The sequence below is a fragment of the Pecten maximus genome, chromosome 1 (genome assembly GCF_902652985.1).
Source record: "Pecten maximus chromosome 1, xPecMax1.1, whole genome shotgun sequence".
NCBI classification, from domain to species: domain Eukaryota; kingdom Metazoa; phylum Mollusca; class Bivalvia; order Pectinida; family Pectinidae; genus Pecten; species Pecten maximus.
This window is the reverse complement of record NC_047015.1, coordinates 42877236-42902579: the sequence shown is the minus strand read 5'-3', so window position 1 is coordinate 42902579 and position 25344 is coordinate 42877236. Positions and strand designations below refer to the sequence as shown.

At 35.7% G+C, this 25344-nt stretch overlaps 1 protein-coding gene across 1 annotated transcript in view; it reads right to left on the bottom strand.

Moving 5' to 3' along the window:
- Window positions 1-25344, bottom strand: part of LOC117334276 (tachykinin-like peptides receptor 99D) — a 94133-nt gene that overhangs the window by 19840 nt on the left and 48949 nt on the right. The window contains exon 2 of the mRNA XM_033893795.1: window positions 17477-17689. Coding sequence (XP_033749686.1) covers window positions 17477-17689 — 213 coding nt within the window. The remainder of the gene's footprint in view (window positions 1-17476; window positions 17690-25344) is intronic.

The window sequence follows — 25344 nt, the reverse complement described above, 5'->3', positions numbered from 1 at the left end:
GGGGGTAATTATTTCTATAAAAACTGAAATTATAATCATTCATTTTATAGTTGTCCCTACCTCAAGCTGTGTGATCGACGAAGGCAGTAATTAGTGTATGATACTGTGGATTTCAAGTACATGCATATAATTTGGTCAGTGGGCGGAGTGTGACATGTGACCATGATATGTATACCTATATCAATGAAATTTGTCACTCAGAAGTTATAATGTTGACATAACCAGTCTGTCGTACAGATTTGACGTGCATTCAATTGTGTAGATATATAGTTTTCTGAAGGCCCGAGAAGGCAATTTTCATTATTAATCATAGTCTTCAATGAGCACTCCCATTCTCCAACCTCAATATATGCTAGGTGCACATATCCCCTGGGCGATAGTCATGTGAAATTGATGGAACCTATTACTCATGTGAGATGTAGACAGAGCAAATTCAATTCAAATTTGAGGATTAGTGAACCCCCGTCTGGGCTTGTGTACTTGATTTTAAAGTGTGTTTCCCATGTACTATAATAATTTAAATGTGCTTGTGCTTCAAATGTTAATTATCTTAATGTTTGTCCTTCAAAGATATATATGACTACAGTTCGGATTATGATACACAGCTTAATTGATGATAGTACTGCGGCTGTGAATCCATGAATGATAGATTGGGAAGGTATGGAATTATGATATAGTGTTGCAGGGATTTCTCTTTCTATTATTCTACGCACTTTGCGTATTTCTAATATATTACATTTTTAGTTTTACTCTTGCTTGAGTTGAGATAAATGTCTTTGAGGGATAATTTCTTTTACACGTTTTTAGAAAAAATTGACGTTTCAGTCAGTGTCGAATTCGCCACACAGTGGGCTATGTTCGGCTTGAAGTTGTGGGGGATTCGGGGCTTTCTTGCTTTGGGATAACTGTGTTTAGGGTTTTATCTTGTCATACGGATTAGGCACGCATTATGTCAACTTATTGAAACTCTTTCCTTAACAAATAAATACCAACAATGTGTCAGCGCCAATGCATCTACATATACATATTATATAGCAAAACAAGGAAAAGAGAAACAGAAAGATAAAGAAGGTGCAAGGAATACAAATATAACACAATCTTTTTCAATTTCATATCATCATGTTATATATGTACACACGCAAATAAGGCTGTCTGGTACTTTCTAGTTACTAACGCTTGTCATATCATCTAATCAAAGTTCACTGGAAACACATTTTTTCTGAATACAATCCAGCTCTATCTATACTTTATTATGTCAATGTATTGTCATACAAATAACACAGACACTGATTAGGTAGTGTTAGTGAAAGAGTAGACATAGTACTTAGTTAGTCAGGTTATGAAAGGATAGGGAAGTTAAATACACAATAAATATACATGTTCACTCATTATATACTTATCTACAAAAATATAATAAACATAACGTAGCATTTCCATGAAGAGATTATAGATACCTTTTAGTACTGTACAGCTTTATCAACTTGCTATATATTGTAAAAAAACCCAGCAAATGACACTTCCTAAACGAAAGGCCATTGTGTTAACATATTAACGTGAACATTTCACTCAGTTTGATGAAGTTTTTGAGTAATAAAGGTGGGGTGCAAATTTGGGCCATTATTCGGCCCTTCATTGAAGCATACTATTTTCCAGGAAGATACTCTTGAAGGTCAGCTGCATATAGTATGCTATTTATGTGTTCTCATATAAATTCCGAGGGTCAAAGATAAGAGAGTGAAAGATGAAAGTTCCATTACAATGTTGGATAAATACAATAGCTTTTGAAGTTTCTGCTGGAGATGTACTTCGGCTTTTTAAAATACAGTTGAAAAAATGTTATAAAAACAAATGAGAAAAGTAGGTCACAATGGCCTAGGTTATCATAAGATCAATTTAATTTGACACTTAAAAAAACTACTAAAAGCTGAGCATCATGTCAATTATGATACTTACAAACACAAATAAAAGCTTAAAACTTTCTAACATCTTATTTATAATTTTGAACATTTATCAACTCAATAACAACTTGGGCACAACGTTATCACTGTATGCGGATCATGATCTGAACTTATGCACATTAAAAATGGGAGTTACATAACAACTTCATTCTGCTAGCTTTTCTAGCCCAGTTTCATTTTATAAAGCAGGACTATAAACATACATTGATACACCAGTAATAATACGTAAAGCTTGTCTTGTGCCTTTTCAAGTAAATCAGATTCTTGGAGAATACATTCTGATCCCCTAATTCGCACGGACTTTCAAAGCCAAAAAAATAGGTTTAAAATTTCAATAAGGCTCCTTGATTAAGCATATACTTTAACTTATTAGCACATTGATCTGTTCCGTATAATCATGAACATAGTTTGAATTATCAGACCATTTCCCTCTTCAGTTAAAAACAACGGCGAAGTGATCCCAACAGCTAAAGTTAAGTTGACCATTGACAAAAACATTTGTTACAAATAAAACTTAAGTTTTCTTTTGGTAAAACCTAACGAACAACATCTCTGTCCAACTATCTTGAGCTTGTAAATCTCAATATATATAGTTTTCTATTTCATCATCTGAATGAATAAGATAGAGGTATCATCAGCAAAAACGCGTGACGTATGTTGCAAAGCATCACCACTAAATAAGAAAAGTAATAGGCCAAGAATAGATCCCGAGATTCTCCTGCTATATAATCCGGCTGACTTCTTTTTCATTAGATACATATTAGTTCATGGCGAAAGCTAAGACCCATGACAAAGCTAATGGTTGTAATGACTACCGCAGTGTAGACCTTTAGCTTTCAGTCGATGTTGATCTTGCTCCCATCCATCGAGAATGTTTTGAAAGCAGATTTCTCTTTTTGTGAGAGAGCGAGTATTTCCCCGAGCTTACCGCGCCATGATGTGTGACCGCTGCTACTGTAGTATATCTGCACTTACTAGTTCGACACTCATCCGTCGTAAAATCCTGACTTGAGCAAAACTAGTATCATTCACTGGTTCATGAAAGTCTCTGTCTAGACTACATGCGGGCATTCCCACCCACGAAGCAGGAGTTCAAGTACACAAGCAAATCGTCTTCATCGAGTGTTCTGAATGTTCCGCGCCTTGGCTTCAGGCTCCCAGTAGTCTAGCACGAGACTGTGAAGTCCCTTGTGTCGCCAGGAAGGTACACATCATAGGACATGCGGATGGAGAGAATTTGAAACACAGAGAAATATTACGTTCTCGGCTCTCCTTATCGCAAAGAGCCTTGTAAGCAACGCTGTTATGCAGCAAGCACACAGACACGCTCGGAGAATCCCGTCAATCATAGTATAATTTAGTAATGTAAAAGTGATTATAATATGTGCTTAAGTAGAATTATCGATAACATTGGAATGCATTATGTTTACATATTTCTCGAATATGACATCAATATGATGATCGCAGTGATATTTTCAACCAAAGCTTTCAGACGAGGGTAAAACACGCTTAAAGCATTCGTAACGCCAACTTTCCTATATTTACTAATTAGCTGTCTAGACGCGAGAAAGGTCACAACCAGTGTTTAGGTCAAGGTGCATTTTATGTCTTTATTATGAGATTGACTGGCAAGGTCAATGCACATTAGATTATTGTTCGCCTTTTTGAATACATGAATGCACTAGAGCCACATTTGATATACTAAGTACTTTTACATAATCACCGACCTTCATGGTGTATGCCATGGTTGCATTTACTGGTATATACAATAATATGTTATGATACCCTGAAATTGTAGACTCAGGGTTTCAGAAATATAACTAATTCAGGAGTAGGCTCTTCATACAACCAAAATATTCTCCTGAAAAGGAAAAAAAGTGCACAGCAGTCACTGCACAGGACATTTGCTATATATATATATATAGAGGATACTACAGGCGCTGCGGAAGACGTTAATATCACAAATATGAGTAAAGTCATTATAACAGCTAATTCTAAATTAAAGTACTCTATTGTCCCTATAGAGGACATTCCCGTCATAATTATTTTCATAAATTTAATAAGATAACAAGAAAAAACACAAGTAATGAATTCTGATTTAGAAGTACACGCCGAGCACTTCTATCTTTCTTATCCTTCTTTGTAAAATGTATAAAGTGTTCAGCGCCGTTAATGCAGAAATTTCCATTTTACGATGGAATTTTGACAAAATTTTCGATTTTCTAATTGATTTTGTTACTAAAAATAGCAAGATTTGAAAACTGTTAAATGTTAAGCGTAAATAGACTCTATAAATGGTTAAATATGATTAGTAAAAATAGTACTTTCGGAACAGAAAACGTTCAGTAGGAAGGTACATTGTAATAACTAGCAATCTAATTTGGACAAAGTAAACATATCTATTCTGTAGATGTACGGCGTCATTCCCGAAAAAAACCCCGTCTGTATTATTGTGTCAGAACTACAAACTGCTATATCATAAGACAACAATATTTCACAATATTTGCGTTTCAAGCACTACAACATTTAGAGAAAATGAATCAGCCAAAACGTTTATTTCTGAAAAGTAAAATGTATTGTGCGTTAAGATGTGCTGTCCTACAGAAGTACATTTCCTTATGTTTCCTTATGTTGTTTCCGCCTGCAGGACCTATTGGTCCTCTATAGGCAGCTCAGAATTGTCAATAAACGCTGGGTAATAATTTGTCGTCCTTCCAGTATCTGGTCCATAGCTGGCTGTATGATCAAACCTGAGTGGGTGGTTTTCCCATAGCTTGTCAAGTCTGTTCTTAAACTGATTTGTTGAGTTGGCAGAGATAACTTGCTCCGGTAGACTATTCCAAGTGTCCACGATCCTATGGCTGAAGCAGTATTTCCTGATGTCTCTGGTACAGTGCTGCTTAGCTAATTTGAGTGAGTTCCCCCTTGTGTTGCTGGCCATATTTAACTGTAACAGACTCTGTGTTACTTTCTGGTCATATTCTCCCTTCAAGATTTTAAATGCTTCTATCATGTCTCCCCTCATTCGTCTAAATTTCAGGGTGGGCAGTTTTAGGCGCTTTAGACGTTGTTCATAGTCGGTGTTTTTCATTTGTGGTAACATCCTTGTTGCTCGTCTCTGGACGTTCTCTATTATTTCTATATCCTTCTTCTTGTATGGTGACCAGACAGAACTCGCATATTCCACATAGGGACGAATCAATGCTTTAAATAAAAAACAAAACGTCCTGTTGTCTAGATGAATAAATGATCGCCTCATTAGCCCGACGATTTGATTTGCCTTGTTCACCTGTAACTGTATATGTTTCTCAAATGTGAGGTGTCTGTCAATGGTATCTTTTTCATTTTCTATGTTCTGCAGGACTACTTTGCCTCCATCATATGAGCTCATGCTGCATATCGTTTCCTCATTTACTTTTCCCTTATTATGAATCGATAAAACCTTGCACTTATCTGGATGAAACTTTAACAACCATTTTTCGCTCCACTGGTAGAGTTCATCTAGGTCCTCCTGAAGTACCATAGTGTCATTGGTATCTTTTATCTCCCTATAAAGTTTTGTATCATCCGCAAATAGGAACACTTGGGATGAAACACATTCAGGTAGGTCATTGATATATATAACAAACAGAACTGGCCCAAGCACAGAGTCACACACAGATCCCTGCGGTATTCCACTGGTGACTCTGTGCCATTTGGATTGAGCTCCATTGACTTGTACACATTGCTTTCTATTTTCAAGAAAATTTTTGATCCAGTCCCGCAGATTCTTGTTTATTCCATACATTTTGAGTTTCTCCATAAGCCTGAGATGTGGCACTTTATCAAATGCTTTCATGAAGTCTAGGTAAACAGCATTTATGACACCTCCTCTATCTAGTATCTCAGTCCAGTTATCTAACACTTTCAATAATTGTAATCCCGTTGATCTTCCTCCTAAAAAACCAAACTGCTTATCACAAAACAAATTATTCTCATCCATATAATCCATTATTCTTGTTCGGATCAATTTTTCCATCATTTTACACACAATGCTGGTTAAGCTGACTGGTCTGTAATTTGAAGCTTGCCGTTTGTCTCCTTTCTTAAAAATAGCTGTGATATTGGCAACTTTCCAACTCTCTGGTATGGTCCCTGTCTCCAGGGACTTTTTAAACATAAGAAATAATGGTTTGTTTATCACAGTACGTGCTTCATGTAGCACCTTTGGGTGTAGTTTGTCTGGGCCAGGTGATTTTGTAACATTCAGCTTCTGGATTAGTTGATTGACTTCATCAATGGTAATATTGTTTACAGTATCTTGAATTGTGTCTTTACATTTTAGCACTGGTACATCATTACAGTCCTCTTCAGTGAAAACACTACTAAAAAAGTTTGCTAGTACTTCTGCCTTGTCTTCATCATTGCTTGCAATGAAGGTCCCTCTTCTTTTCTTTCGTGAAGTTCTGACACTCCACTCATTGAATTTCGTTTGGAATTTACATATTTCCAAAAGTTTTACTATTTGTTTTGGCAGATTCAGCCACTTGCCTTTCTTTACTTTTACGTTCCCTTTTAATCATCTGCTTAACCTTGTTTCTGGCTTTGCTGTATTCTCGATATTTTTTTTACTGCGGTCTTGCATGTTCCTCTCCCACAGTCTATGTTTCCTCTTTATGCTTTTCACAGTTTCCTTGCTGAGTGGAATGGAACCCTTGGTGTTTCTTGGCTGGCTTTTAGGAATATGTCTCTCCTGTGCCGATAAGAGTTTTTCTAAGAGTACTGTAAACGTACTTATTTTAGCGCAATCAAATTTTAGCGCATTTGCAGATTTCAGCCAGTTAGCGCAATGATGAATTAGCGCATCCACAGAACTTTCTATAGAAATGGAACGTACAAAAAGTAATTAGCGCAATCATAATTTAGCGCAAGGCTTCCAGCGCGAAAAGCGCTAAAATAAAATTAACGCTAAAATATGTACGTTTACAGTATATCCCACATTCCAAGTGTGTCACTTACTTTAAACTCACTTTCCCAATCAATGTCTAACTCCTCCCGCATTGAATCATAGTTTCCTTGGTAGAAATTAAATATTTTATGGTTGCTAGTTTCATAGTTGAAAGAACAGTTGTATTCAAATTTAATGACGCTGTGATCACTGGATCCGAGTGGATCTAGGTAGTCAATCATAACAACATAGTTAATGTCATTAACCAGCAACAAATCTAATAATGATGATTCTTGCCCGTGTCTGTGTCTTGTGTTTTTATCAACAGCTTGATATAAAAAAATTGTCTCTGACGCATTCTATGAATTTAGCATTGTTCACTTCCTTTGTATTCCATGAATTCCAATCTATGTCTGGGAAGTTGAAGTCCCCAGTTATAATTGTATGTGTAAAGCTGCAAGCACAGGCTTTATTCAAAAGATCATTCAGGGCTTCTAGATTATGTTGATGATGGGCTTTTGTAAACACAACCAAATAAAAGTGTATCCTCCTTGTTGAGTCTTATTTTTACCCATACACTTTCTTGAAAATCGGTCTCAAATTGTATTTCTACTGCACACAGTTTTTTTGCAACATAAACAATTACGCCTCTTTTACCTTTACCCGGGATTTCACTAGGAAATAAGTCATAATAAGGTAGTTCAAGCTCCGCTTTATTTAAGGTGTACCACATATTTTTTGGTAGAACTTCTGTAACTGCAATTATATCTGGTTCATTTTCCGTTAAGAATCTCTCCTTAAATTCGTCCATCTTGTTTAAGAAAATATCAGCATTTGTACTGATACAGAGTAAATTTGGTTTTCTGTTATTATTATTCCTTGCCAATTTCTGGGATGAATTATTATAATCAACTACAACATGACTTGAACTTGAACACATTATCCAACATATTTACATTATGAACAGTGTTTTTATCTCCATTCCAATGTAACAAGTACTTCCCTTAATGGAAGTACTTTTACCACTTTTCTTGCCCAAGGAGGGCCCCGAACCCTGAATCTGATTTCCCCCAATGACTCTGATTCCCTCCTTCTGGCCTCCTCTCTCAACTGCCTCTCTTGATCTCTCGGCCTTGAGGAAGGTACACATGATAGGACATGCGGATGGAGAGAATTTGAAACACAGAAATATTACGTTCTCGGCTCTCCTTATCGCAAAGAGCCTTGTAAGCAAAGCTGTTATGCAGTAAGCACACAGACACGCTCGGAGAATCCCGTCAATCATAGTATAATTTAGTAATGTAAAAGTGATTATAATATGTGCTTAAAGCTGACAGTGCAAGTTAAAAAGCATCCAATTGAAATTAAAAAAAAAAAATACATGTACAGATTTCCAAAAATCGTTTCCGAGACATCCCCCAAATATGGTTGTGTCGTATCTAAGGACGGGCAGACATTTTTGTTTTTTGTAATGCGTAGATACGAGCCGCTATAAAAGCGTGTGCGTTCATTGAGACAAGTATCAGTCTATAGATACACGCGCATAGCGACACATCTCTCCAGTATACATAGTATACGTTCTCAATACAAACGCAAATGAGTTTTTATTCACATTACGGAACTTGAATATGGAATTTGAAGAGGTAACTTTATATATATACATATATATTTTATTTTACAATAAAAGAAAGAAAAGAAAGTATTGACAACACAAACTATTTGGGCCCCAACAAAACATGTACCTAATGAAATTATAAACAGAGTAAATATGAGTAAATTCCTACCTGAGTCTTTCCAGTGGGATATGCAGCAAGAAGAACTTTACAACTGTTACATCATTATATCCATAGTTTCCATCAAAATATTTTCCGTGTCTTCGCTCAAATGTATTATTTGTGCACGTGCCATAACGCAATTAAAACGTGATAAAACCGCACAACAGCCCTAGTGTAGTGTAGACAATAGGAAAACATCCGAGGAGTGCTAGTGTAGGATACGAGTAAAATTCGGAACTCCTCGGACTGTTTACTTGTTATGAAAATGGCTGCACCCACGAAAAACACGTGAGAAGATGGATAGAGTATTTGGGATTAATTCGTTATGCATTTTCAAGCATTTATTTGGAGACTTTATTTTCAACAAGATTTGAAAGATAATTGAGAGACACTGACCATCTTTCTGCTCAAGTTACAGGTAAGTGCTTCTGTTTGGTGTCGTTCGCGAATACAGTTGTAGGTCACGTGGTGTACAGATATAGTGTAGAAGATACAGGTGTGTCACCGTGAACACCTGAGGTTAGAGTGAATGCGAGTGTGACGAAGCACGTTCTTTTCATAGCAGCGGCGGCTTGGTTGTATCCACGCATAACAAAAAAGAAAAATGTCTGCCCGTCCTTAGATACGACACTACCATAACTGGGGATTGTCTCGGAAACGATTTTTGGAAATCTGTACAGGTATTTTTTTTTTTAAATTTCAATTGGATGCTTTTTAACTTGCACTGTCAGCTTTAAGTAGAATTATCGATAACATTGGAATGCATTGTGTTTACATATTTCTCGAATATGATATCAATATGATGATCGCAGTGATATTTTCAACCAAAGCTTTCAGACGAGGGTAAAACACGCTTAAAGCATTCGTAACGCCAACTTTCCTATATTTACTAATTAGCTGTCTAGACGCGAGAAAGATCACAACCAGTGTTTAGGTCAAGGTGCATTTTATGTCTTTATTATGAGATTGACTGGCAAGGTCAATGCACATTAGATTATTGTTCGACTTTTTGAATACATGAATGCACTAGAGCCACATTTGATATATTAAGTACTTTTACATAATCACCGACCTTCATGGTGTATGCCATGGTTGCATTTACTGGTATACACAATAATATGTTATGATATCCTGAAATTGTAGACTCGGGGTTTCAGAAATATAACTAATTCAGGAGTAGGCTCTTCATATAACCAAAATATTCTGCTGGAAAGGAAAAAAAGTGCACAGCAGTCCCTGCACAGGACATTTGCTATATATATATATAGAGGATACTACAGGCACTGCGGAAGACGTTAATATCACAAATATGAGTAAAGTCATTATAACAGCTAATTCTAAATTAAAGTACTCTATTGTCCCTATAGAGGACATCCCAGTCATAATTATTTTCATAAATTTAATAAGATAACTAGAAAAAAACAAGTAATGAATTCTGATTTAGAAGTACACGCCGAGCACTTCTATCTTTCTTATCCTTCTTTGTAAAATGTATAAAGTGTTAAGCGCCGTTAATGCAGTAATTTCCATTTTACGATGGAATTTTGACAAAATTTTCGATTTTGTTCCTAAAAATAGCAAGATTTGAAAGCTGTTAAATGTGAAGCGTAAATAGACTCTATAAATGGTTAAATATGATTAGTAAAAATAGTATTTTCGGAACAGAAAACGTTCAGTAGGAAGGTACATTGTAATAACTAGCAATCTAATTTGGACAAAGTAAACATATCTATTCTGTAGATGTACGGCGTCATTCCCGAAATAAAAAAAAACCCGTCTGTATTATTGTGTCAGAACTACAAACTGCTATATCATAAGACATCAATATTTCACAATATTTGCGTTTCAAGCACTACAACATTTAGAGAAAATGAATCAGCAAGGGAGTTCTATTAACAGAAAATTATTCAAAAACGTTTATTTCTGAAAAGTAAAATATATTGTGCGTTAAGATGTGTGTCCTACAGAAGTACATCTCGATTATAGAATAATTTCTGGAAAATCATTAAATAATGATTAGTGATATTGCTTGCTTATTTGTTCAGTTCTTGTGTGGGTGTAAAATGGAATCGAAAACAGAAGATGAAGAATGGGATAATTACGTCATCGGGCGCTGCGAAGACCATGCGCGACTTCTAAATCGACGTTCTTAGAAAGCGCGTTGCGGTTTGTGTGAACGTGTGTGTTGACCAGCAATTATCTCATAAATAACATTTAAATATAGTTATATGACAATTAAGTACCGCATTGTTTTAAGCTGCTTATTTGTATAATTGGCCATTATTCATAATTGCAATCTCGTTCTCATGGTTTATTTCTATATTTAAAGCAACTTCAATGTTAAAAACCATAAAAGATATCAAACGTGATATTTTCCAAGGGTTTGGTTATAAAATTAAGACTTTCTATTTATTACTAAAAGTAAAAGTGACTTCAACAATTTTTGGCCAATATCTAAAAAATAAAGATAATAAACAGAGCGGTCTTGACCTAATTAATAAATTACTGATCGTAACCATATCGGAAAACCACTCGGGCCTTTCCGTCATATCTTCGCATGTTTTATTTTCGACGGAAGTAAATGACTTCGTTACGTGACGAACCATATGACCGATTCGGTATTCTTTGTAATAAATCAAGCATGATAATGTTTACAAGCAGCAGTAAAAGTGAACAATGTTGTAACCCCGAAAATATGTACAAACAGCAAAGTTGACGGAAAGAAGAAGAAGAATCCAAACAAACAATGAATCACTCTATGAATGGGGCACTGAGATCGAATTAGTCACATATTAAATAATAGAATTAACGGATTAACGGGAAGAGTAACAGTAAATACATATGGACGAGACTTACTAAAAACCCTAATTTGCGTTCACATAGACGGATCACAAACCTGTCACAAATATGCTGTAAACATACCTATTAAGAAATACAAATTAACACAATAACTAGCCAGCGGAATACAAATTGTCTGGTCCCAATGACATCCGGCTTAGACAGGTTATACTGTACTTTCTGCGCGAAAAGTGCTAGAATAAAATTATCTCTATGTTTACAGTATCAATACCTATAACCAAGCGTTTCTAGATGTTCAGGGACACGGCCTATATTTTATAACTGTGAAGAGAGGACTGTAAGAGTACATTGTTAATACAGGATCGCCGAAGTAAGGCAGTGGTTGTGATAGATTGATGTCTCATTAGTGACCAACCCTCCCCAGATCTCAGGAGTATTTACCCATTACGTGCCGAACGTCCATGTTTCCCATTATTACTAGTGACGAGTGTCTGGCCTTTACCAGGACGATCATCTATACAGTGAAGCAGCCCATGCTCTCTATCAAATCTTGGTTGTTCATTTGTTTACAGATGATCCTCTCTAATTGTAGACATAGACGCTCCGTAAACATAAGCCTCCCAATATACTCCGCAAAGCCACAGGAAAGGATAGAAAAAGCTGACAACCTCTCAAAAATCCGATTGATTGATAACACCATAGTTTATATGTATGTCCCAATATTATAACATATTCTCAATGAAATTTCTCTCCCAATTTGTTAACAATCAAATTGTGTTTGCCCACGTTGATTCAAAGGAAGCCAGTTGGCAGTCTAGGTTCAATAGCTTACCGGCGTGATGGGGATATCTGAGTGCGAGAGCCATTACCAGATCACACCATCCACATACTAGTAACATCCTAAATGATATACCCTTAAATTGAGGTATATGGTGATTTGATGAAAATCATACCAACTGGTGCCTACATGATTTGGTTCATTGTATAAAGATGTAGGATAGGAATTCTTTCTGGTATCGGAGGCCATTTTCCTACCAAGAACCATGCAAATCACGCACTGATAGGCGGTGATAATGAGTTTATATAGACCTCTCATCAGTCACATTTATAACCGGAACCAAGAGTAAATTACACGTCACGTGTTTCCTTCTCTGTCAGCGAATGTGGCTGATGATGCCTCTGATACAATACGTTTACTCTCTGACGTGTCTCTCTAATACAGAACGAACAAATCCCCTTGACGATAAGGATTTTGTCCTCAAACTTTATTTCCGTCCTCCATTACTATCTTATTGCAGAGTGATAGAACATTAAATGTGAAAAATACTTGCTTCATTTGGGGAGTCGTATAATTCCCACGCCACGCCAGTCTTAGGGTCCAGACAACGTTTATCACAAATGTAGGCGTCTCAATAAACTTTGATTTTCTAATTTACCTAAACTTTCACGAAGACTGTTATAACAGTTCCTTGTCCATTGTGTATATTTAAATACCTTAACTCCTCTTGAAAAATTGCAGACCATGCTTTAAGTAAATTGAAGCCATGTCTTCTATTGTTTAAAAGCGGCTACATGTAATAAAATGTTGTCCCCTGGTAATTGTTTAGTTCTTTATGGTTAGAATGTTCATCTGATCTGTCCTTAGCAAGTATTTCTTAAGGAATTTCGTTAGCGGCCATCAGTAGGTGCTTTAATTCTCCCATAATTGGTATATGTTGAGTCAAATAGGAAGCATTCCTTAGCAGTAATCCTATAGTTCTGTTTCTCCTTAGTTAATATTTCAATATGTCTCTTGTTATTATTTGATATCTACATAATTCCACTTTACTACCCTCAGCAGGTACATTGTATTTACATACATGTGATTACCTCGCTACCTCCCGCGATGGTATGTTTCTAACGCTTCCGTTGCCGTGACAACATGGCGAATCACGTGAGTTGTTATGACATCTAGCCTGGTAAAAATGGTATAAATTAACAGCCCCTCAATAAACAGTTTACGGTAATTAGATAAAGATAAGTAGATTTACATTTCTAAGCCCCATGCAGAGACGGACGTTGGAAGTGCGTCACCTGAACCTTTAGCTATGTGTAAATAATCAGTGATTTTGCAGTAAATAAATTAACTGTTTAATGTTTGCAACAGCTCTCGCCCGATATTCCAACATGGCTATATTACCAATGTTACAAAATGTTTTGCGGGTAGTGTTTTTGTTGGGTTTTTTTTTTGTCTTTCTCCATACTTATGTTCCTGGAGAAAACATCAACCACAACGGGTTGCAATTTGATAGAAGTAGATCTTTTGACTGGTCTTGATATGGCAACTTTTCATGAATTTTCTGTATATAAGAATCCACTTTGATCTCTTAATATAGAAATGGAAACTTAATAGAAAATTGAAACGTCGTACTTGATTAGGTTAGCATCTGTAAAATATAAACTTACAACTCTTCAATTCCTTTTCTAATATTTTTTTTTTCGAATTTATTCTAAAAGTGAAACGTTAGCTATAAATGACGTATACACAGAAACAAATCAACACATTATAATCTGCCTTTAAGGCTTGATCATCCTTTGCTGTACTCAGTACATTAAGAAGACGAAGATTTGTACATTGTTATGACATCATTAAAAACATGACTATTCGAGATTTCTTAGAAAATGCAGATTATAACGATAAATTTGTATGTATATTAATTCGTATCCATATGAATACATGAATGAAATTATAATATATTATTAGAAATAATCACAAAAAGTTCTCATAAAAAGTCTGTCATATAACTCTCCAATTTTTCTTTCCATTTTCGAACTGGTCTTGGTCATAGCCAAACTTTATTGAACTTTTGATTCACTTTTAAGTCCATGTTTCAAATACATTTAAGAGTTTATTAACAGGATTCTACATTCCCTCGTGTGTGTTAATATAAACAACTAATTACATACGGAGTACATTACATGCGATAGAACCAATACGTAGGATACAAATATCTATTAACTACCTTGTCAATAAAGGCGTAGTGATTTTAAGGTAGATATCATGTGATTTTCCACATTTATGTAGTCTTAATACTTAGATGTTACGTAATAGCTTTTACAAATAGTATATTACATACTCTCAACAACACACTCATTTAAATAGCATGCATTGTTATCAAAGTATTCACTGAAACACCACCAGCCAACACACCAGTCAGATTCTCCATCTAAATAGTATCGACACTTGGCGATGTTTGGTTTGGATCTGTTAGCTAGTGTTTGGTTACGTATTTACGGCTGTAGTGTTTTTACACAGCGTGCATGACAACATGTATGTAAATTATTAGACCCCAGCCATATGGTAATGTTCAGTCGGCTGCCAAACACATGTCAGTCTACTACTTAAAACCAAGTTATTTACACAGGTAGAGAAATTTAGAAAATGGGATTAAAATGTATCATAAATAGCATTAGCAGTCTAGTCTAAATAACAGCTTTTCGTTTCTAAATATATTTTGCTGTGTGGTAAGCGCTGTTCGTGGACTTTCAGTTCCGGAGATTTGTTGTTACTCTGAATGCCATTTTATTTTTAGTGTGGCGCAGACTCAAATTATACACATGTCTTCATGTTCGTATAAGTTTATTGCAAAAGATAAGACATGGAAATAAGTATGGGATAATGAGAAATTTGAAAATATAAGAACTGTTTCATAATCTTAGATAATTTGAAACATTGTATCCTTCTAATTATGATCACCTTCTACTTGGAAAAGATATGTGGCATAGATGTTAATTACAATTCCTATGTAATAATCAGATTGATTTGAATAAGAAATCTGATATGCTGAACCTATATCATGCTAATAGTCATCCAACTCAAGCGCCTTCATTACAAGGCTATTTGCCAACAGCCTGGTCATCGTCGGATATCCACGGTTGATTACACTACGCTACCCTACACTTATCACCCATGGGTCAACTCAGTGAAAAACCCTCGTTTCATTGACAAAAGGGTATCAATGATATTCTGCTAAAATAGTTAAAACCCGTTGACATTGAATTTCGGTGCCACGTTATAGAAATCACTTGTCGCTACTTTTCTTGATATGCAGCTGCTATAACGTGTATGTTACTATCAATCTGATTGGCTGAAATACCGATAGAAAAATGTTACGGAGCCAAACATATAGCTTCTATTGAAACGGGAATTTGTCACTGAGTTGACTAACGGATGATAATTGTAGCGTAGCATAGTGTAATCAACCATGGGTATCCGACGATGCAACCTGACGTCCTTATCACAATGACGCGTGTGACCAACTAGACTAACTTAGTACAATGTCTCCCCGCTTAGCTTCGCTCATGAAAACTATTTTCTTTGAAGCGAAGGCAAGAGGAAATCTAGAGAACGGCCTGACGTCGTCAACACGCGAACGCTTGGCACCAGCTTGGTGGTGTCTTTATCACATAATTGCTTGAGAACAACTTTCCGTCGTCATCACAAGACGCTTTGTCAGAGGTAACATAACGCTGAATAAGACATCATAAGGACATTCCCATATCAAGGTTAGTACATTTAACAACCACCAGTAGGCTAGCAGCTCCTACAAACTCATATTGGGTATATTAGTTACCCCTTTTGAATATAAAAACGACGATTGGCATGATTATCGTATACGGGTCATATACAACATCAAATGCTTCTTTAAGTACAAGCGCACCACTGAAGACGATTACCTTGGTTTAGCAGACATTATAATAATGCTGAAGAATGCTGGAAGGTTAGTTAAGACATAAGAGCCATTAGCGTGCCATCGCTATCACATCTGCCGCAATTAATTAATGCATTCTCCTTTTGGAATATTTCGAAATAAAAAAATACAACAGCGTAAATAATAGAAGGGAAGATGCTTTTAAAGCAAAAGGTCAAAGGGCGTTTTAGGCACCTCCAAGCGAAAAAGACGTTTACGGCGTATGAAGACGAACCTTACGAACCGTAAGGCGTAGACACGCTCTTATAGCTATTCATATCATAGGGACAGGCGTAGAAAAAGGCTTTTTAATACTCCTTTGATCAAATCTTTCTATTGGTTGAGATATTAAATAACTTCGTTAGTTTTTTTTTATCTCACTTTTGATTGGCTAGTTGTTTGCATATTAATTGATCAAAAGGAGCATATGTATATATTTTATTATGTTTCAAACATAAAATTATTACCTCAATAATTCTTACTGGTATGAAGCCATACAAGTAGACTATCATTCTAAACTGATTCGTCGCGGTTTAATATTTGGATCAAATGTCATTTTGGTACGCTTTCATAAAAGTAAAACATCATTACACTTAATACTTAAATATTTCAAAACAATCGACCAGTTCATACAGTCATGATTACGTGTGCGACGAGACAGTTAACCTCCAGAAGAACACAAATAAGAACATAATGTAGACATCTCAGCACCCGAAGGTGATTGGTTTTGTAGTCTAAAGTAAAGGGAATTCTAATGACCGATATCATGATCTCATTTGGAAATGTTATATTTACGATATAAAGTCCGACATGTTCGAGCTTGTCGATATGTCTAGTGGTTCTGTTGTCACCATTCTCACGCTATCTTATAGTGTGACTTAATCCGGTGGTGACCTAGATTTGTATTGCGGGTATTGTCGTTGGAGCAGAAGGCGCTTACCCTTGGAGAGCACATGGTCCTATTCGTCTTAAAATGTTTCAAGGATTCATTCAAATCTAGATTTTTTGTTCATATTTTGCCCTCGCTATATGGATTTTGAGTTTGTATTATGATTTTGTTATTATGTCGAATAGTCTTTGTTGCCTTGACCTTTCGGGCTAAAGAAATATGCTATTTTTATGCTGCAAAATTGTTACATGACATAATGAATTGATAACGTGACCTTAGTTTGTTTAAATGTGACCTTTTAAGTCTAACGCTAACCTAGATCTGCGATAATATGACCGATTAAGAAAAGGTATTATAAAGCAATGCGTTAACCTATTCAGAAAACCAGTAATACTTACGCAAAATCGGTTCTGCTCCCAGTGTTAGCATTGCCATCGGGCCATTGTATAAAGCAAACAGTGATGGAGATATTGCCGAACTGTTGAACTTTTGTGGTTCCGTAAATCAGATTTGGTATAGAGAGGAAAGTTGACACGCCCCAGATCATACAGATAGCTAGTACGACACGACCAGTCATGCGTGGCCGGAGGGGGTGTATGATGGCCATGTATCTACAACAAAGAAACAAAGACTGGTTACCTATCAATTATGTAACACGAATAAACAATGTATTTAAAATGTGGAAGTTTATTTATGACAAAAGTTTCATGTATAAAACCAACAGACCATGTTATTTTGATTTTAAGTACATTTCAGGACAAGAAATGGTAATATCGAGGGGAGCACTATCGTATAGGTGGTAAATTCTCCAACCTGAGGATTACACAAAAGCATTTGTCCTGACAATACAAATGAAGTAAAACATATTCCGCAAAATTTACATTTATTACACTGTATCTTTGACAAGATTCCCAATAGGATTTTGAAACTACTCTTAAATAGTAGTTTCTTTTTGGTCCTGGGCAGGTTAACATTTCAAGTAAATAAAACAATGTTTAAATTAATTTTACACCCACTCAATTAATGTTACATCAACATGTATTCATCCTTTAGTAGATATTTTATTTGTAATTGATGCAAGTCAATAAATATTTGTGTTTCTGTAACGTCAAATGACAGTTATCACGCCGCTACCGGCAATGACGGCGGCCATTATGGAAATGGGTCGGATATGTCACTGGCATAGGTAATCTCAAACTAGAGAGTGTGCTTTCCGTTTTTAAAGTATAGAAGTCGCATTATATTGAGAATAATAAACTGATTTGCTTCATAATTGTTTACAGATGAATAAAAAAAGAATAAATGTTAGATGAACAAAACATATGGACTTTTGAGAAAGTCTGTGATTGTAGTACATGAACACGAAATGCTGACACTGTACATTGCAGGTTCTTAATTTTAATCCCCTTTCCCACAAATAATCAATTGTTTGTTAGTATTTTGCGGGTTAATAGTCCTAGAAACAGAAAATACCATTTTGAGTCGGGTCTCATTGAACTAATCGGTATCTTCCACACTAACGTTAGACCTTTTGCGTGCCGCCCAGAGACATTGAGAAAGGATGACTTGTTTTGCCAAAGAACGCAATCACGACCACATATCTCGGATCCTCCTATGAGGTGAATGTGTCCGATACTTTACCGAATAAGCTACTTCCACCTTTGTAAAACTAAACCAGCGATCTAGAAGTAATTTTAGTGTATGTATATTCATTATATTAGAGTAATTACAGAAAACACATGCTGGTGAACTGGAGTGAGATTTTTTAGTCTTAAACTTGCTATATAAACTTGTTTTAATGTTGCCATCGAATGTAATGAGCACAGTTGCTTGTAAGATATTAGTAGCCCGAATGTCATCAAACGTTCTAAAATGTGTAGATACCATTGTAATATCTGTACGGCTACCATTGTTATATTTGACGGTTACCATTGTTATATTTGACAGTTACCATTGTTATATTTGTACGGTTACCATTGTTATATTTGTACGGTTACCATTGCTATATGTGTACGCTTACCATTGTTATATTTGTACGGTTACCATTGTTATATTTGTACGGTTACCATTGTTATATTTGTATGGTTACCATTGCTATATTTGTACGGTTACCATTGTTATATTTGTATGCTTACCATTGTTATATTTGTACGGTTACCGTTGTTATATTTGTACGGTTACCATTGTTATATTTGTGCGGTTACCATTGTTATATTTGTACGGTTACCATTGTTATATTTGTACGATTACCATTGTTATATTTGTACGGTTACCATTGTTATATTTGTACGGTTACCATTGTTATATTTGTATGCTTACCATTGTTGTATTTGTACGGTTACCGTTGTTATATTTGTACGGTTACCATTGTTATATTTGTACGGTTACCATTGTTATATTTGTACGGTTACCGTTGTTATATTTGTACGATTACCATTGTTATATTTGTACGGTTACCATTGTTATATTTGTACGGTTACCATCGTTATATTTGTACGATTACCATTGTTATATGTGTACGGTTACCATTGTTATATTTGACGGTTACCATTGTTATATTTGTACGCTTACCATTGTTATATTTGTACGGTTACCGTTGTTATATTTGTACGGTTACCATTGTTATATTTGTACGGTTACCATTGTTATATTTGTACGGTTATCATTGTTATATTTGTACGGTTACTATTGTTATATTTGTACGGTTACCATTGTTATATTTGTACGCTTACCATTGTTATATATGACGGTTATCATTGTTATATTTGTACGGTTACCATTGTTATATTTGTATGCTTACCATTGTTATATTTGTACGGTTACCATTGTTATATTTGTACGGTTACCATTGTTAAATTTGTACGGTTACCATTGTTATATTTGTATGCTTACCATTGTTATATGTGTACGGTTACCATTGTTATATTTGTACGGTTACCATTGTTATATTTGTACGGTTACCATTGTTATATTTGTATGCTTACCATTGTTATATGTGTACGGTTACCATTGTTATATTTGACGGTTACCATTGTTATATTTGTATGCTTACCATTGTTATATTTGTACGGTTACCATTGTTATATTTGTACGGTTACCATTGTTATATTTGTACGGTTACCTTCGTTATATTTGTACGCTTACCATTGTTATATTTGTATGTTGCCGGTCGGTTGGTTATTCCGTGCATCTTTCCTCTCCCCCTCCCCAACATGATATTATCTAGCATCTCTAAAATCTGACGTATTGCAAAAAGTGGAGTCACATGTCGTACTTTAGGAACAAAACGTGGAGTCACATGTCGTACTTTAGGAACAAAACGTGGAGTCACATGTCGTACTTTAGGAACAAAAAGAGGAGCCACATGTCGTACTTTAGGAACAAAAAGAGGAGTCACATGTCGTACTTAAGGAACAAAAAGTGGAGTCACATGTCGTACTTTAGGAACAAAAAGAGGAGCCACATGTCGTACTTTAGGAACAAAAAGAGGAGTCACATGTCGTACTTTAGGAACAAAAGGATGAATCAACAAATCAGTCACCGAAAATAAAAATGTACGGTATTTCTCTTCATACGTGTCGTAAATCCTGAACAAGACATCGTGCTCAGATACCGTTTGGCAGAAGAATCTCGACGTGATATGAGACATACAAATCACAGGGAATGCCTTAGGTATGCTGTACTATTGACATATCCACACTCTCCATAACCTTGTTTTACACAATTAGTTTGTTACCTGCCAGGTGTTCTGAACGGATAGATTTCAACAGCTGTTCTACATCTGTTTTCCTATCTACATAAAGTGATTTGATTTTCAACGATACCATTGCAATACCTACTATTTTTACCTATTTTCCTGTCTACAAACAGTCAAAATGACATGCAAAATCAAATAAGATAAAAAAAAAATATATTGTGATACACCTATAAATATATTTTAGAGCTGAATTTGTCATGTCTTTCCATCAGATTTCACTTTTATCTCGCGGGTAGCGTTTCTTGTTTACATCTGGAATCAAATTGTGTTTTGATGTGTTGACACTAAGGTAAGGATGTCCCTTTGGTACATACAAATGTATATATCTTCTGAGATATCCAATGTACAGATGTGTATATGTGCTGTTATCATTTATGGTCTAAGGGGAAGTAACCCTATTCCGGATATTTATTTAGCTGTTTATGTTATTAGTTTAGTCAAATGTCCGGATAAGTCTACCGACAACTGTTTTGTAATAGTTTTGGAGAAAAAGGATTAAATGACGACTGGTTTCATCTCGAGTCATGTCATTATCATTCATCAACCATTTCCCAAACATGCTATTGAACACAGACTTTCATTTTCTACCGATCTGGAGAGTGAGTTATGAAGTCACTCAGTCGGAAATAGTATACCGTTTTGAATATCGGCTACAACATAATCAAGCTAAACTTTATAATCCCCGATGGGTTTATTTTAATTTCATTTCCTCTAAGTCTGCTTAGTTACGTCAATTATTCTAAAACTAAAAATAAGGTATGTTATAAACATCTAAAAATAGAATGCAAACTAACCCTGCATGCGCCGAGTTACACCCTCGGATGATAAACAGAAAAGCATGAGATTGTTGATCAAATGGCGAGAAGTTTAGCTGCCAATTGATGGTGACTTCTCACGTTTACTTCATTATTTTTGTTTGTCTTACAGGCTCACGTTATCTCTACAATTCGTACATGTTATGATTTTACCTAATCCTTATGTTTGCCTTCGCGGAAGCAACCGATACGTCTAATCGACTTAAGATTTCTGATGCATGGCTTTGATCGCCAGTCCGCAAGTCTTCAAAACAAACCAGTTTGCGCATGCATGCAATTTTGATATATTTTTCTGCGGCTCATTTGCACATAATGAGTGGAGTATAAAATACTATTTTTCAGGACGGATTCGGCAGTACATATCACTGTCTGTTTTATTTGGAATGTTCAGTTTGATAACCACAGGAGAGTATATATATATTCATATTCCTTTAAAGTCTCGATGGAAGCTTGTACATGTGAGCTGGATGACAAGGTCAGCACTCTTATATCACTGGTTCGTCATGCTCTTTACCATATCATTCTAAATCTGTTTGGGGGATAAATTGGTATTGCGATAATCTTCATCAAATAGACATTTTGTAAGTTGGGATTCAGCCAAGTAGTTCCTTGAGGCGACCATAAAACTATTCGCTAAACGTGTTATTTCTATTCATAGGTTTCTATGATATATTAAAATATGTGTTAATTAAAATGTGACATTTAAGTACATATTTTGTCATGAACCTTGTCAGCAAACATAACATCAACTTGTGTATTTATAGCATCACGAATCTGACGTCATTTCCGTTGTATATTATTTGGATGATCATTCTCCTTCATTATGTAGAATCAAATAGCACGCCTAACAGCGAATGCTGTCTCTTGAAAGTATTCTCAAATATATACAATTGTCGAAAGTGAAAGAAACTATATTCAGAGAAATTGCTGGCGAGAATGAAAATCCTTCCCCGCTCCTAGTCATTGGCGTCTCCCTATTGTTCCTGCTTTGTCTCTACCAACATTGCGCGCCTTGGCTTTATCGATATGGTTCCCCTGATAATGTTTAACCGCCGGGTCACGTTAACTTCAAATTCAGTCATACTAGTGCATCATTGAGAAATGACCATATACAAAATAATAGTGTTCCTAACATTAATATTGTGACAAAGGGGTCGAGCAAGGTGTTAATGAGTAAAATAAATAACTATTCTAATAATGGAATTTCGGACAAGATGCGGGACAGAAATACGGAATGCTAGCTTTCTGGATGAGGCTCTTATATAATTTATCAGCTGAAGTTTAAATGAAAATCATTTCCTTAACGTCCTTTTTCTTGAAACACTATAAAGTACGTTTTGCTGACATTATCATCCTATACCATATGCTCATGATCTAGAATAGGCAATCCTGATACAATGGGATTTGTTTTGAAGCTCACAAAAAGATTTGTGACGTCATTATTACATTAACACAGATTTTGTTTTACAATGTTTAAAATATGTTATTCAAATTTTGCGAATTATTTAGAAAAAAATATCATACAATTATTTAACATGAAGTTGTTGTTTCCATGGAATAACACGTTAAAAACTAGGAAAATCACCTTGTTCTGACACGGTGCTAACATAACGTGTTTTGTAGCGATGATCATCCGACTTGCGAGTCATACTTTATTTTTGTGTCGAAGACAGATAATTCTGAGTCAATGGGTTATACATAAATTGTAGTCTGGAATGAGAACTGGTCACAGTCTGGACTGAAAAAACCTTATCTTGAAAGTGGCCATCGCCTAAACCACACCGAAATGGTTGATTATTTCTTCTCACACACATAGCTTACATTCACCTTTCAGGGAAAAGACTTCATGTACTTATACTGTTGGTTTGCCTTTTCTTAGAGGCTAAGTAATGTACATTGTTCACCGAGTATTTCTTGTTCAAATACAACCTGGTAGTGTTATTCTGCTCCCAAAAATGGAATAAGTACTTAATGCAACCAATACATTTCATTCATGTCTAAAATAAAATTGGCTTGCGATGCGTGAAGAATACACCGTCTGGTTAGACTATGGGTTTGCACTATGATAAGTAAAACATCTACTCATTAATTACAGGAAACTATTGATAAATTCACATGCATTTGGTAGACAGTTTTTCCTAGACCCACCATCTATATTCATTCCGCGTCACAGGCCATCCTGACTGCATCCTGGGATATCACACAGGACTGTGGTGTTGGGAGTTCAACATCAAACATGTCACAAGGAATGGAAATCACACGTCGTCATCAATGGCAAATTATGCGCATCTATCGACCATCTGCTTTGTCGATGTCGATTTCAAACAGTAGTTTGATGTCAGTGATTAAACGGAAAAGATGTAGTGTACAGAGTTTTTTGTTTGAAAAGATAACGGTAGACTTCACCGTTAGCCCGATAGGATCGATGGGTTACGTAAAAAATACATCCTTTATCATCGGTGTATTAAAGCACGCATGTGTTCAATTTCATTTTCAGACAACTTACTGTCGTATCAAGATAAGCTCTGGCGAGTGCTGGTAATAAATCTTACCATTTCTGGGCTTTAAGTGCAATGAAATGTTTTGTTTTGACAGAAGGATCGCAGAATTTCGGATAAAAGTGAAAACTTTGTTATAGTATAATGCTTGTCTCAGATTGTACTTCGCGCTTTTAAAAACATTTCTATTTATAACTTTTTGTTGGCGATATATATAGTTTATGGTTTCATAGCAATAATACGCATTATAATTCCGTGTCCGATAATATATACATTGTATTTAGATATGCCTGACGAGTGTTCATATGCCTGCTGTTCCATTGTCATTATCCCAATCTCATTTTTAGAACGTGGCATTAATTGGAATTAACCTAGATTGAAAAAGTGTTGTCAATGAAAAAAAAACCTCTTATTCTTCCGAAAAAACTTGCACGCTTTAAATGGTCTCCTTGTAAATCTCTATTTGTAAAATGTATATTCTTTATGTAAACATTTTCGAAGACACATTTGTGGGAGCGAATTAATTATGAGCAGACCATATTGATAAATGTACGTCAGGACTTCTGTAAAAGCAGTCAAAACACAAATGATATATGGGTTAGCAGACAGACAATGTCCAGGATTGTTCCGATCCTTTACATCACCAACAATTTTGTCATTGTAAACAAGAAACGATGACTCTTAGACCATTGTCACTCGTTCCGAATTGGCGCCAGGGACGGGAGGATATCTGGCCTTTAAATCACCAGAGAAGTCATATGTTGATGACCGGAAATGTATATAGGCCTTCATGCAGTGAGGACGATATAGCGGTTTCTATATATAATATATGAACAAAAAACAAAATTAAATACACATTAGACACCATTTTACAGATAATTTTTGACAAATTCTTAACTATGGTTCGAGAATGCCAAAGGGTTGACACAAGGTGTCAGTGATTTATCTGAGGACAGGATTGTCACGCGGTGTCAGTGATTTATCTGAGGACAGGATTGTCACGCGGTGTCAGTGATTTATCTGAGGACAGGATTGTCACGCGGTGTCAGTGATTGATCTGAGGACAGGGTTGTCAGTGATTTATCTGAGGACAGGGTTGTCACAAAGTGTCAGTGATTTATCTGATGACAGGGTTGTCACGTGGTGTCAGTGATTTATATGAGGACAGGGTTTTCATACGGTGTCAATTATTTATC